The sequence below is a fragment of the Theobroma cacao genome, chromosome 6, assembly GCF_000208745.1.
Source record: "Theobroma cacao cultivar B97-61/B2 chromosome 6, Criollo_cocoa_genome_V2, whole genome shotgun sequence".
Classification (NCBI taxonomy): Eukaryota; Viridiplantae; Streptophyta; class Magnoliopsida; order Malvales; family Malvaceae; genus Theobroma; species Theobroma cacao.
The window spans coordinates 24,097,391-24,111,904 of NC_030855.1; the positions used below are offsets into that span (position 1 = coordinate 24,097,391).

The 14,514-nt window shown below is 34.1% G+C and overlaps 2 protein-coding genes across 2 annotated transcripts; both read left to right on the forward strand.

The window, feature by feature from the left end:
• LOC18596901 (TMV resistance protein N) lies at positions 4,491 to 5,529 on the forward strand. The gene is made up of 2 exons (XM_007025648.2): positions 4,491 to 4,981; positions 5,168 to 5,529. Exons 1-2 carry the CDS (start codon positions 4,491 to 4,493, stop codon positions 5,286 to 5,288), a joined length of 612 nt encoding a protein of 203 aa, XP_007025710.1. The 3' UTR covers positions 5,289 to 5,529.
• LOC18596902 (alpha-galactosidase) lies at positions 10,137 to 13,974 on the forward strand. The gene is made up of 13 exons (XM_007025649.2): positions 10,137 to 10,442; positions 10,527 to 10,585; positions 11,588 to 11,644; positions 11,777 to 11,915; positions 12,061 to 12,136; positions 12,214 to 12,272; positions 12,351 to 12,416; positions 12,498 to 12,581; positions 12,714 to 12,778; positions 12,948 to 13,030; positions 13,109 to 13,249; positions 13,377 to 13,517; positions 13,652 to 13,974. The coding sequence occupies exons 1-13, from the start codon at positions 10,279 to 10,281 to the stop codon at positions 13,745 to 13,747; spliced, it is 1,230 nt and encodes a 409-aa protein (XP_007025711.2). The 5' UTR covers positions 10,137 to 10,278; the 3' UTR covers positions 13,748 to 13,974.

Here is a 14,514-nt window from a genome sequence, read left to right on the forward strand (position 1 = left end):
ATATCTCATTTCCCTGCAATTTCAACCTGCCCCCAATGGGTGAAAAGTTTTTTGTTTGCATTATTTTCTTCATAATTTCGCAATTGCATACCAAATGTACATGAACCATGTGCTCTTGCAAGTTCTAATAAATTCCGGAAACTTTTATAATATTACCCTTGGCTTCCAATCAAGGGTCAACTTTAGGCACATGACTTTCACAGCAGATCAGTAAAATTTTCCTTCATTCCTTCCTTCCTTCCTTCTTTATCTCTTTTCCATCCTAGCATAGTTGACGTACCGGGGACAAGACAAAGTGCCGTGACAAAGTACTTATACATTGAATGGCCATATGTTGCTTCTGCTACAAGTTAAATGGCTGTAATAACTTGAAAGTTACAAACCTGTCATTGTTCTGCAAAGGAACAGAACCGTCCTTGCAGAATTGACGGTTAAATGTGAAATTTGTCCATATTGCATGATCTTGACATACTTCCTAGCTATAAGTCAGTCGTGGATTCATTGACTTCCCTTTGTTTTCTTCAGGGTTCTATCCTGAGTAACGTTTTCCATTTGAGTTCAAGGGAAAAAAACCTATGCCTTCCAGCCAGAAATATATGGTTCCATTCAGGGGCTGAGAGGGGCCAGAAGACACTTGGATTCCCCGGCCTGGCAAAGCTAGAGTTCCCTTTGTCAGGCCCATGCTTCTTGCACCAAGCAAAAAGGTTACGTGGAATTGGCCCAAACAGAGGAAGTGCAGTAGTCAATGCTGAAACTGGAATAGAATAATCAAATGGGGTTTACTTCGTCTGAAAATGATGGAGTTTCAGGCAAAGATCTCGTGTTCAGCCTCAAATCTGAATGATCAAAAGCTTCTAACTTTTGGGGGTGAAAACCCATCTTTGGGATCTAAAGACAATTCTCTTTCTTGATTTGGAGGTATCGGCAGGGCAGGGGCCAGAGACCGGTCAAGACAGAATTCAAAAAGTTGATATGAAACCGAGTTCATATGACTAGAAAAGTTAGGCTAAAGCACTACTACTCAGTCGCATGTTTTGCTCAAAGTTTCTGTGATGAGAAGGATGACTGAATCAAACCAAATTTCACAGTTTTCCACTTCAATTGATCCCATAATTCTGATTAAAAGAAAACCAACAATTGATCTAACAGAAGCATCCTATATTTTCAATGTTATTCGTGCTCGATATCAATTAATTCATCCAAAATAAAATCATGTCTCAAATAACGATTCGATGTCAAAATTGTAATGTAATAAGAATGATAGTGAAATAAGATTATTATATTCATTAATCAAACCTCAAATTTTTAATTTAAAATTTTAAATTCATTTGCCGTAGTCGTAATGAATGAATGATAATTTTCAGTAAAATTTTATAATTTAAAATCAAAATCATATCAGCTTTTAATTTTTAATTATACAGAACATTTATTTCAAACTTAATAGTTGATGAATGTATCATTTTTCAGTAATCATGAAAATTCTTCAATAAAATTTTGTTTTTTCCACATTCTCTTTGAACCAGTCGAATAGAGTTTAGAATAGTCCTCTATTTTATTTTATTTTTGCTCTTTGCACTCATGGCAGTCCAGAAAGCGTTATACCAAACAAATCTTATATACAGAAATACTTAAATAGTTCCGACCTTTTTTTATTTATAAACTTCATTTCTCTTTAAATATTTGAATTCGAAATCTCTAAATTGAATATCCTTTAACGCAATCTTCAAACTTTAACAGGAAATTATTCCTTCGGAAGCCATTTACTTAGTGCCCAAATTAAGGGCTAAACTTGATTACTTCGTTGGTGTCCCTGTAATACCCAAAAAAAAGGAAGTTGTTACAGTCGTATTTGAATCTGAAAATGCAGTCTGCAAAAATAGTCATGTGTACCTTCAATTCAACCGTTTTGACCTACTTCCAAAGAGACGCATGCATGTCTACAATATTCTGTCGGCTGGAAAACCATAATTAGCCGAAAAAACATATGACGAAGCTTTGATAATCTTCCCAGAAATTAAGAAAATTCGGCGGTTTGAGTTGTCCACTGTGTTTTACGTTTCCAATTCTTGGCAGTCAAGCTTTCTGTAATTACGAAGAAAAGTTGCTCCACACAGTTTGCCAACCTGGAAAAGGTTTTTTCGGCCCATGTACTTTTTTGTTTTTTATTTATCCATTGTCGCCACTACCATGAGAAAAACAATCGGTCCGGTCTGTCCCTACCTTGTCGGTTTTATTCTCAACCCTAATTCAAGAACCACGTTTTTCAATTGGTGAGTCAAGAATTCATACTATGCTTGTATAAATAACATTCAACGATTCCTTTCTATTCATCGGCAAACTGTCAATTTTATGATACTACATTAAGCTATGAGATTATTAAATCAAATTAATTTAATGTGAATTTCTTCTTTGATAAATATTTGCTGTTTACGTGACATGTATGCAAGAATCTAATTATAACTTTTTTGTTATTTCTTAATTGGTGTGAATATCTTATCATCGTAACGAATTAATCGCCGATCATCATTATTATGAACACGTATGAGTCTATTAGTCGTAGGATGTTTAAACTTAAATTTCTATTTATAAATCAAATAATGGCTTAATTAGTTGCTAATTATGGATTGATCAACCATGTGTAGCATGACTGATTGGCAGATAGACTAATTAGGGGCATAAACTAATTTTGCCCCAAGTGCAATGGGATTTGACCTGTAACAAGTGAGCTAACCTTTTTGCATTTGCAGACACTCGTAGATGGATATTTTGCATGCTTCATGAGCATTTCATATTATTCTTCATTTGTGTATGGATGTGCCCCACGACTTTGAGTTCCAATTGAATTGCTTCATGGCAATGGCGGCTAGCTAGCTAAAATTTAATAGAAAGAGCAATAATACAAGAAATAAATGCTAAGTTGCTTAATTTGAAACCCCACCATTTCATGTATTATTATATATCCATAGTCCGAACTTATCAAAATGAAGCCTTAATATATTCTAAACATATATTAAATTATTAAAAAGGTGAAAAGAATGTTAACTCAAAATTTCATGATATATCCCACATTTTATTGTGGCAATTTTTCTTAGTTTTTATCAGTTTTATAATAGGCTCCCAAATCTTTGTTGGGCAAATAATTAAAAAAAAAACAACTAAAATTCTTGAAAAATAAGAAATAATGCAATTTAAGAATTGGAATTTGGTAAAAAAAAAAAATACTGGTACACATTTTTTTCTTTGACTTAATAATAAACATGCATAATTTATTCTTTTATATATAAAAAAGAGAAGTAATTCCCTCACCTTTTAAATCTTGTCTTTTATTTTCAAGATTCAAGTTTAAAACCTTCAAATTGAAAAATTAAAATTTAACCTTTGACAAGATATATATTGAGATTATTTTTTTTTAAAAATGATATATTGAGATTATGCATCAACTTATTCATAACAAATACAGAAATGATTTCCTCGTATTGTACAAAAATAATAAATAAAAAAGATCATTTGGTTCTGTTTGGATGATGGGAAAAGTTGAGAGGATAAGAAAATTTGGAGGAAAAGATTTTTTTTTTTTTAAAAACAGGTGGTTAACATGCAAAAACCCATTTCATTTTGACGACTCTTAGCAAATTAAATTTCTTTCTGTTAATGGTTTTAAGGTCGCTATATGAAATTGAAAGGCAGAAGAAATCATGGTATTTTCATTTTAGCACTTTTTTGTGAAAGCAAAATAAAGCTTTAATGATCCTCTAGACAGCTCTTGATTCTAGAACTCAAATTAATTTAATGACAAAATTCCATGATTTCCTAAGGGCCGCAACACATTTTCTTGTGATATATAGTGTTTAATTCGGCTTGTTGTCGGTTATTCTATTTCCTGCATTAACAGCTGGCTATTAGACAAGACAATACCCTCAGCATTAATCATTATTAATCACTTTTTCTAGTAATAAAAAAAATTGAAATGAAGAAAGAAGGAAAAAAAGGGGACCATGTATATGCCCTACATCATGTTAATTTTCAGACCCCATGACGGGCCCAAGAGAAAGGTTTATCCTCCCCTTAATCTTTTGTAGTAATTTGTACATATTTAGGAAGGACTATGTCAAAATTTAATGGAAGAACTAAATAATAAAAAATATAAACCCATAAACGTGTTTGAAGGATTATGCAATTCGCAGAAAAGCGTTGAGAGGTCAAGTAATCAAGGCTTTTTGTCCCTTCTTCCCGGGTTGTGCTGTCAAACAAAACCGTAGAATTCTACCATTCTTCGCATTGAAAATCAAATTCACCCATTAAACAAATTTTATCATGTGTAATGTGAAGCTATAAATACGAGGTCTCTGATGAGCTTCTTAGTCCCGCTCAGGCTCTCTCCAACAACTTCCATACAAAAACATTTAAACCAATTAGAGGACACTTGGAACTCGATCAAACTATATTTACCTTTGAATCATTCCTTTTTGGGTTAGCTTCTCCAAGGAGCCATGCAGCAACGTTGTGCTTCATCTGCCAAGAACTTGTGCCGCAAAATCCTGCAGCCCCGAACCTCCATCGAGGCAACTACTCGACCCCCCTGTGATATCTTTATTAACCATCGTGGGATCGATACAAAGAGAACCATTGCAGGGTTGCTTCATGACCATATTTTCAGGCTGGGGCTAAGGCCTTTCCTGGATAGCAGGAACATGAAGCCTGGCGACAGGCTATTCGAGAAAATCAATCCGGCTATCCGGAACTGTAAACTTGGTGTCGCAATCTTTTCGCCCAATTATTGCGACTCCTACTTTTGCCTCCATGAGCTTGCTCTCCTAATGGAGAGCAAGAAAAGAGTTATACCGATATTTTGTGATGTGAAACCGTCTCAGCTTCAAGTTAAGGATTATGGAACACGTTCAGCCAGGCAGCTGCAAAGGTTCAGCTTGGCTCTTGAGGAGGCAAAGTACACCGTCGGACTTACATTTGACACTTTAACAGGGTATGATCACTATAACTTTTTTAATAGAAATGAAATTTCTACCTTTACAATTGATTTTGGATATATATAGTTCCTCTTTTTCTAAAAAATAGAAATGAAATTTCTACCTTTACAATTGATTTTGGATATATATAGTTCCTCTTTTTCTAACTAATTTTGCTTTCATTTTCTTTTCTGGGTATCCAGGGACTGGTCGGAATTCTTGAATACTGCAACCGATGCTGTCATTAAGAACTTGGTGGAGGTGGAAGCCGAGAATTCCAGCAAGAAAAGTACATATATTGTGCAGGATCGTGAACAAGAATGAAGATTTTTTGTTAAATTGTACCTTTAACCGCAAGGTTTTTTCATTTTTTTCTTCGTCAATTCAATCATTTTTTGGTATAGGAGGAAACCAGGTTGACTTCCTAAACACTTGGTAGGGAGATCTCCAAATAAGTTGTAAAATTTTGTAAAATTCTTCCTCTTTCTTCTTTTTCGTTGATCTCCCATCCTTAACAATAACTGCACAAATAGATGCAATTCAAAACCTGTTGTAATATAGATTAGGGACAGAATTATTCTTTTGTAATACGTTCAAGATTCAAATAAAATTGCTTTTCTGTTTCTTCATTGTTCCAGTATAAGCCTTTGGGTCTTCTCCATATTTCTGTTTCTTCGAAAGAACTTGAACATGTGGGAAGAAAAGCTGGTGCGGATAGAACACCGAAGTTTCAATGATGAATCTGGGTTGATACCCAGAAATTTAATTAAGAATGAGTAACGGCGATTTACTTCATGTGAGAAAATTTCTTGGAACGTTGCATCGATCCGTCACCGCACTCTAGTGAAGTTTTCATGAATTTCTCTCAACAGTGTTGTTTTAGAGCGGGAAATATATATATATATATATATGGCGTGTACGATGTATATAATAACGTAAAAAAAATACAAAGAGAAGCAAAATCAAAGATTAATTATTATATTTCACTATGAAATTAAACAATATCATGCAAGCTACCTAAAACTGATATGCATAAGTTTTTCAGATGGTTAAGTCCACTGCAGATAGTACGTAAGGATGGGTTTTAATTAACTCGGTTGCTTGGAAGGTCTATGTTAGTTATCCTTTTAGTAATTGTTTTGGAAATTTAATATATTAAGTTCAAGTGATTTTTTTTTACATAAATTAAATAAAAGTTCATATTTGATATACAGTCAACGTATAATATTTATCTACCATCATTTAATTACAGAATATAAGAATATATATTTTTAAAAACATATCATGATGTAAATGTGAAAAGACAAAATTTGCAACATTTTTTAATTAGATATTTTTAAAATTTATACATTAACTGTGTATCAAATATAAATTTATTAAATAATCGATACGATAATTTTATGAAATAAAAAATTACCATCCACAATGTGATCAGTACAAAAAAGAAAAAAAAATCATGATTATATGATAATTTTATAAAATATTAAATTTGTTATTCAACGTGAATGGTAAATAGTTTTTATAATAAGTAAGTACTCTATGTTTCATATATATATATATATATACATATATAAAGAAATGAAACACTGTTTTCGGAAAAGGATGAAAAGTTTTGATAGAAATGAAACTTTTCTCTTTAATTTGATAAAAAGGAAATTGGAACTATTTTTATGCATATTTCTGTACTTTTTTTTTTTGAAAAGTGTATATTTCCATAATTATAAAACCAATCATAATGAAAGAAAATGGAAAGGAAAATTGAAATAAAATTTTGCACAAAAAGAAATGAAATATTATATAGTCTAGCAATTGAAATGAGTTATATCCTATTTATCATTAATTTTAACCTGAATTTTTTCCCTTCTATTTTCCTTCTCCTATACCAAATCACTGAAAAAAGTAATAGTTATTTTCCCCTTCATCTCCTATCTTGTTTCCCTTCTCCTCCATTTTCTTTTTACCCCCATCAAGCACAATGAACAAAATAAATAAGAATTATCTGAAAAAATAATAATAATAAACGAAGAATATACAGTTTCCAATTGTGATAATGATTTATTGATGTATCAATGTTGACTTTTTTTTTCTTTATCTTAATTATAAAGCTAATTGGAGAAGATCTATTAGCGTTGACGCTAAGGGATTGAAAAGCAAGAAGTGATTTAGATGGCGAAGTTAAGCCAGTATCACATGCTCGTCAAAACCTTTGACGCAATTTAATTTGCAAAGAAATGATGGGGATCTTTCCTGGAATTTTGGTAGCTTTTAGATTCCATTGTTTACTGCAAAAAAAAAAAAAAATCAACCCCATTAATTATTTTTAATTAAAATTTTTGTTTGTTGACTATCAAAGATCGAAAGGTTTAGGGCAGTACAATATTTTATCAAAATTAAGTCGAATGACATATTGACAATATTCAAGTGATTAGTTGTTACTTGTTTAGTTATTTATTTTATTTATTAAGTTGGACGACGTATTTATATTTTTTTATAAATTTAATTATTTGTGATAGTTGAAACAATAAAAAAAGACTATGAGATATATGTTAAGGTTAACTTAAGATTTGGTTTGGATATTTTATTTTATATATTTAAAAAATAAAATATATTCATGTATTTACAAAAGAGATAATAACTGTTAAATCGATAAATTTTTTTTTTGAAAAAAGAAATTGATAAAATTCAAAAAACTTTGATCGCTTTTGGGGTATATCATGTTGAGGTAAATTGAGATGAATAGTGATTATATTGAAAAGTTTCCCATTGCAATTTAATTAATTGTTTCTTTTTTTTTTGGGGGGGAATTCTATTATTGATTGTGTGTTTTGTGGTGGGTTGCTTGATTTCATTGTAATCGGATTAATTTGTTTTTATTAAACAGGTCAAGCAAAAAAGGGACTTTTTATGTTCTTTTTTATATTGTCCTGGTACACTACCAAGATAGTTTAATAAATTTATTTTTGAATAAATGAAAATTTTAATTTATTTTTTAAAAAAAAGATTATTGAAAGTGTCCCAACTAGAATTGACCTTATTCGGGAATCCAAAAAGAAATACTTCCAAATTTTTAAGTCAACTGCGGCAAGACGAATTTCTGTCCTTCCTAGTCATGGTAAAAGATAACAGTATCTCTCGTGATTCTTATTGCCACTTTCTTTGTTTCCCCTTTTGTCTTTTCACGTTTATTTGTTTCCAAGGACATGAAAGCAAGAAAAACATGCATGTCCATAAAAGGTTTACATTCGCTATAACTGTTCATATATATTTTTGGTAATGGATACATACTCTATATAGAATTAGTACAAGTAGAGATGAATTATATAATTAATTGTAGGTTGATTTAGTTAAATGTAGTAATGTTTTACTCTTGAGTTCTTGACTCAAATGTTGAACCAACCCTTCTTGTCCCTACCTTATCATGCGAAACATGCCTTTGAAACATTTAGGTGAGCAATAATTTTTTATTGTACAGTTCGGGTTTTGATTAATAGGTTAAAATTCTGATAGAACCAGTGGGTCATTGACCAAGTTAAACATATGTCATTGTCGCTTGTCAGGTGAACTTCATCGACGAAGCAACAACTGAGGAATTGTTTATACATGAATATATTGCTGCTATAATATATTTGATCTTGTGCATGGAGTTGAACCTATGACTTTAGCATTAGAATAAAAAAGAAATTAATGGGTGGGAATCCTAATCAAAGCACGAGCCAAAGAATTCTGGCTTCTCGTTCGGTATGAATTATGAGCTGACATTTAGAGCAAATCAGCAGCTTAAACAAATGATAGCATGCAATAAACACTTTTCAATTATAATCAAGTCTTGTAGTTTCCTTAACAGCCATTGAGCAATCACGTTTCAATTATCAAGTTGTTAAAAACCCCGTATCATCCACATTCGTTTATGCCCAAACCTGCAGCCTGCTAGCTGCCAAACATAGCCTGATCATCCACATTCGTTTAGAGTACATCTGTTGGAGACAGAGGTGTCCAAGCCTCATGCAACCCTGCTCTGTCACTAATCTGAGTTGTCCTAGCTTCATCCATTTTCCTAAAAACTGTCGCATGCATTCAGCTGCAAAGGAAAAGCTCGAGTGTTTGCTCCCTAAAAGCCATAATACGGTGAAAAAAATGACAAGAAACCAATCTCTCCCTGCTCGTTTTGCTCAGCTGCAACCAGCTATCCATTCAAAGAACCCTAGGACAGACCTCCCTCCAAAGAAAATTATCCCGGGCACTGCAACATTTATCCAATAAGATGCCCCGAGCTCAAAGATTTTGTTTGTTAGGGTGAGATCTCCTATACAAGATCCAAGACCTTAATGGTGGTTACCCTTTTGTATTGAAGGGATAAGATCCAAGACCTTCCCCTTGACTCTCTCCTATCCTAGTACCAAAATGAAAAAAATTCGACATATGCAATTGATAAGTCTTGGAAAGTGACACAAGCTTGGTTTACTACATGTTTACCATTCAGATCCGAATTCCTATTTCTTTTGTATTCTCTCTTACGAAAAAAAATCTGACTCATACAATTGATAAGCTTTGGAAGTGACACAAGTTTGACTAATATTTTATGAGATTAATATAGTTATCCCTCTTCATGAGGAATAAGATTCTTTTTGTTGGCTAAGAGAAAAAAGCTTGGAAAGTGATACAAGATTGGAGGTGGCTGACCAACCCCCAAGGCCCAAGAGAGATAAAAGCTTCAAGATTGATATCTCTTCACTCCCCTTGAATTGATTCACTACACAATTAATCTTAATGAAACTGTTATAATAATCCCTCACTTAGAGGGATTAAATTTCTTTATAATTATCCAAAGAGGGATAAGATTCAAGATATGAATCTTACTAGCAAAATCTTGACTCGTTGATGATTAATTTGATAAGTCTTGAGAAGAGACACACAACCATGGTTCTCTACATCGTATAATGTTGTTCTGAAAATTGTTATATATACGGTGGCCTGGAGCCTGGAGGCTGTTCATAGTACACCTATGATTTAGCAGTTGCTTGTCTTTTGCTTTGTGATAATGTCAACTGGATTAGAAAAGGAAGTTGAAGTGTCCCACAGTATCTAGTTAGCAGTAAAGGCAAAGATCGTATTTAAGAGGGTTGTACCCCAACCGACAACCGGTCACTGACCTCATTCGTGCACTGTCAAAGGACTGTCCTCTTCCCGACTCCCATCCCGCGTTTTTGCATTTCTTGATCATTTTAATTTCACTCCAACTATAATTCAATCTCTACTTTCAAAAACCAGAAATATTTCCTCTCTTTCCTTTTCTGTTGTTTTGTTTTCTCATCATATGAGTATGGCAAAGGGATTCAGAGTCAAGTTTCTTTTTGTTGCTCTTCTCAACCTTTGGGTCGTCCACCAGGCGGCTTGTTCAATGAACGTCAGTAGCCATGGACATCAAGCTCACTCTCGGTTCCTTCTGGACAATGGGGTTTCTCGCACTCCGCCGATGGGGTAATCCTGTTACTGTTGCCTTCTTTATTTTAAAGGAGATTACATTATATATATTTATTAACTGGAGGTAGATCATTATTGCAGTTGGAATAGCTGGAATCACTTTCATTGCGATTTAAATGAGACGATTATAAGGAGTACTGGTGAGCTTCTCTGTTTCAACCAATAATAACAATGTTATTTCATGGAAGGATTTCATTGAACTTAGGCCTACTTTGCTTGCATGCGTATCTCCCACTCTCTCTGTTTTCTCCAAAAGATTGATTAATATTTTGTTGCAGAATAGATGCTTAAGACCACCACCAAGCAGGGTTACGGTCCCTTTGGAAAGCACAGTATAATTTCTTCCATTTTCAATATAGTTGACTTTGAATATTCCAACAGTGGACACCCTTCAATCTGCAGTCTTTTTCAGTGTTTCTCTTTGTTCCAGTAATTAATTTTGGCTTGAATGCATTAAAATGCTAACCTGAATTCTATACTTTATAAACTGAACCGTCTTTCACTCAACAAGAATTGCCTACACACTCCCTTATTAGGTTCTGAATAGGTCTAACTATGGAATTCTTGATATTGAACTGTAGATTATATATTACCTTCTTGTTTCCTTGTACCTTGGGTCTTTTTATGACTCAAACTTCTATGCATTTAATATTGCAGAGTAGATGTTTAAAATTGTAGGCCATGATCTTTACTTTCCTTGAATAGGACCATCTTTTTCCATGCATTTAAAATTTGGTGCATCTTCTCTACACCTAATTTTAACGGACCGACTTTGAATTTCAATTTCTTACTCCAAACTGCATCATATGGTTGTTGGGTTATTTATTTATTGTTTTTTTAAAATCTTGTGACTTCTTGCTGTCAATTGTTAGTTGACAGAGTATGCATTGCCTCTGCCTAAGTGAATTTCTCTTATGTTATGTTCTTAATTAATTAATTGAATCTTTCTGTACTCATCTAAATCCTTTAAGGAACAAGCTGAACTATTTCCTTATGTTTTGACCTAGAGTTATAGAACAAGAGTCAAATATTTGAAATTGCTGGAATCAGAAATCTTGATTTAATGTTAGGATTTCGAGCTGAAATATTTGCACATCCTCTCAACATGGATTTTTACTAGTTTGTTTTGTTCCTGAGAACAGCGGACGCTCTTGTTTCAACTGGTTTGGCAAAACTTGGATACAAGTATGTAAATCTTGGTATGAATCAAAAACAAGCTTTTCTTAATTCTATTTGCCAATACCTGTGGATTCTGTGGAGAGTTACCAAATAAACCATAATGGTGATTGCCTGAATTGTCTCTGATTTACTGATTGGTTGTGTATGAGCAGATGATTGTTGGGCTGAAGGGGAAAGAGACAAGAAGGGTAATTTAAGGGGCAAGCTCACTACCTTTCCATCTGGCATTAAGGCCCTTGCAGATTATGTTCATTCCAAAGGCTTGAAACTTGGGATATATGCTGATGCTGGGTAAAATGTCCCTGAATTATTTTGATTATGTATAACTAGTGTGATCATCATGGTGCACGTGGCGTACTTGAAAGTTTCTTTTGCATATAAAAACAAATATATGATAAAGTGTTTGAAAGTTCAAAACTTTGTTCCATCTCCACAGTAATAGAACCTGCAGTAACCAAATGCCTGGCTCTCTTGGGCATGAAGATCAAGATGCAAGGACTTTTGCTGAATGGGTTGGTGTCCTTAAGTTTGCAACTATATAATTTGCTTAAATACAGGATTCCAGCTGATGGGGGCTTCCTTTTTGTAGGGGGTTGACTACATAAAGTATGACAACTGCTACAATGATGGTTCCAAAAATCGAGGGAGGTAAAATCAATTGTCACTGGAGTTTATTATATTGAGCATTAACATCTAGTTATGTAACAAAAAATTTTCTTTGTGAAGGTATGTGAGGATGAGTCGTGCATTGCAAAAAGCTGGCCGCCCAATCCATTACTCTTTATGTGAATGGTATGTGCATATGAAGTTTATGACATCAGCTCTATGCTAAAATTTAAGGCATGTTCCTTAAACAGTACTGTATTCTTCCAGGGGACAAGAGAAACCAGCAATATGGGCTGGTGCATATGGCCATTCTTGGAGGACTACAGGGGATATTAATGACACCTGGGCAAGGTCTAGTCCTTTTTCTTCTTTTATTAATGTACTCTGAAGCTGATTAACCGATTATGTTTATGGATTAAGCATTGAATTAGTTGTTTTCACAGTTTCATTTGAGACTTTCCTTTCCTTTTTCCCCTTTTCCAGTATAACCTCAATTGCAGATGCAAACGATATTTGGGCAAGATATGCTGGACCTGGCGGGTGGAATGGTAAGTGCAAACTTTTAACTTCTGCTTCTGCTATGATTTTTTCCTTCAGTGCAAAAGGTTGCAGCACTGTTCAAGAAATAACATAACTAGTTCCATAGCTACTTCGTTCATTCCTCTTTTGTTCAATCTTATTTCACTAATTTGAGTTATAATCACAAATGCATAATAGATCCTGACATGCTGGAAGTGGGCAATGGAGGAATGACCGTAGAGGAATACCGGTCTCATTTTAGTATTTGGGCTCTTATGAAGGTGTGTCTCTTAATTCTAGCCTTCTTTTTATCTTGCACATAATCTGTTGTGATTATATAGTAAACCTTTTCACGGCAGGCTCCTCTGCTTCTTGGATGCGATGTTTCATCTGCCAGCAGAGAGACTCTAAGTATCATTGGAAACAAAGAAGTGATAGACATTAATCAGGACCCACTAGGAGTTCAGGGGAGGAAAATACGAACCAAAGGTGGCCTTGAGGTAATCTTTTAAGCACTGTATTCTTCACTTCATATACACAGAAGTCATCTTGCCAAACCCGCTAAGAAAAAAAAAATGGAAGTCCGTACATATGATTGACCACAATTTCCTCATCAACACAATACAGATTTGGGCAGGGCCATTATCAAGGGGAAGGGTGGTGGTAGTGTTATGGAACAGAAGCCGCGCGAGAGCACCAATCTCCGTGGGATGGAGAGAAATTGGACTCTCTCCTTCTCGTCCTGTCACTGTTAGGGATGTGTGGAAGGTATGGTTCTGCCTTATAATCCTCTCATGATTTAAACTAACAACGGATCTCTTATGTTCTTCCTTTATAATGATAACAAATGAATTGGTGACATCTAAAGGCTGCCCTTAACCTTCATGATATTTTTGTTGCAGCACAAATTTGTTGCAATGAAAAGGCGCTATAGATTGACTTCAAGCGTTGCTTCTCACTCTTGTAAGATGTATGTTATGACACCATTTAGTGGATGAAGGAGGCTCTTAAGAAGAATTCCCATTATTTGAGACAATTTAATTTGGGATGATTTAATATTTTTAGGCTTTTCATCAATGCTGTATTGACATGGCCCTTCAGATCTTCCATCTTTTTTCTGATACTCCAAAAGAAGTTAGGGAGATCAGCACTGGGGACTATCTGCTGCAAAATATAGTATATCTAGATTATCTTTCAGTTAAACCATGCCAAGTCTTCTTTCCTTCCTTTGTCCTTTTATGTGAAATTAGACCATGCCAAATGTTAAACACAAAGACTTTTTATCCGTATGGATGTAAATTCATTGTCCTCTGATATGATTTAAACATGTAGTCTCACTAGCATCTAAACCCACCTGTTCTTACCTAAAGAACAAGTGTAGTAAAGTTGCTGGTAGCCGATGAACTCTGCTTATGAGACAAAACCTTCAATATAAAAGGACAAAAGCAGCTCCGCTTCTGTGCAAGCCACAGCTTGGACAAATCTGAATATTCAAAGATTTTCCTGCGGAATCTTGACTTGGCAGCTCGGATCAGTATAGCTTGCTTCAAATAGCAACTTTGCTTGATCCAGTCTCTTTTTGAGTTTGACTTCATCAGAAATCTCTAAGCAAAGCAACGTTTTTACTTTGGTCTTCATGTGATTGCTTGATGTTAAACTGAAAATGTTCATTGGCTAGTGAATTCATACGTACCATCCTCATTGTTTGAGGTAAATCATCGAAATGACACCTGATTTCTGCCATTCCCACAGTTCTTGTGTCTAT

Bases quoted from the DNA above. Each gene is read 5' to 3' on its own strand.
- LOC18596902 (XM_007025649.2), top strand. From the start codon at position 10,279: ATGAGTATGGCAAAGGGATTCAGAGTCAAGTTTCTTTTTGTTGCTCTT. The intron at 10,586-11,587 runs GTGAGCTTCTCT...TCCTGAGAACAG, and splicing joins GACGATTATAAGGAGTACTG to CGGACGCTCTTGTTTCAACT. The intron at 13,031-13,108 runs GTGTGTCTCTTA...TTTTCACGGCAG, and splicing joins GTATTTGGGCTCTTATGAAG to GCTCCTCTGCTTCTTGGATG.
- LOC18596901 (XM_007025648.2), top strand. From the start codon at position 4,491: ATGCAGCAACGTTGTGCTTCATCTGCCAAGAACTTGTGCCGCAAAATC. The intron at 4,982-5,167 runs GTATGATCACTA...CTGGGTATCCAG, and splicing joins ACATTTGACACTTTAACAGG to GGACTGGTCGGAATTCTTGA.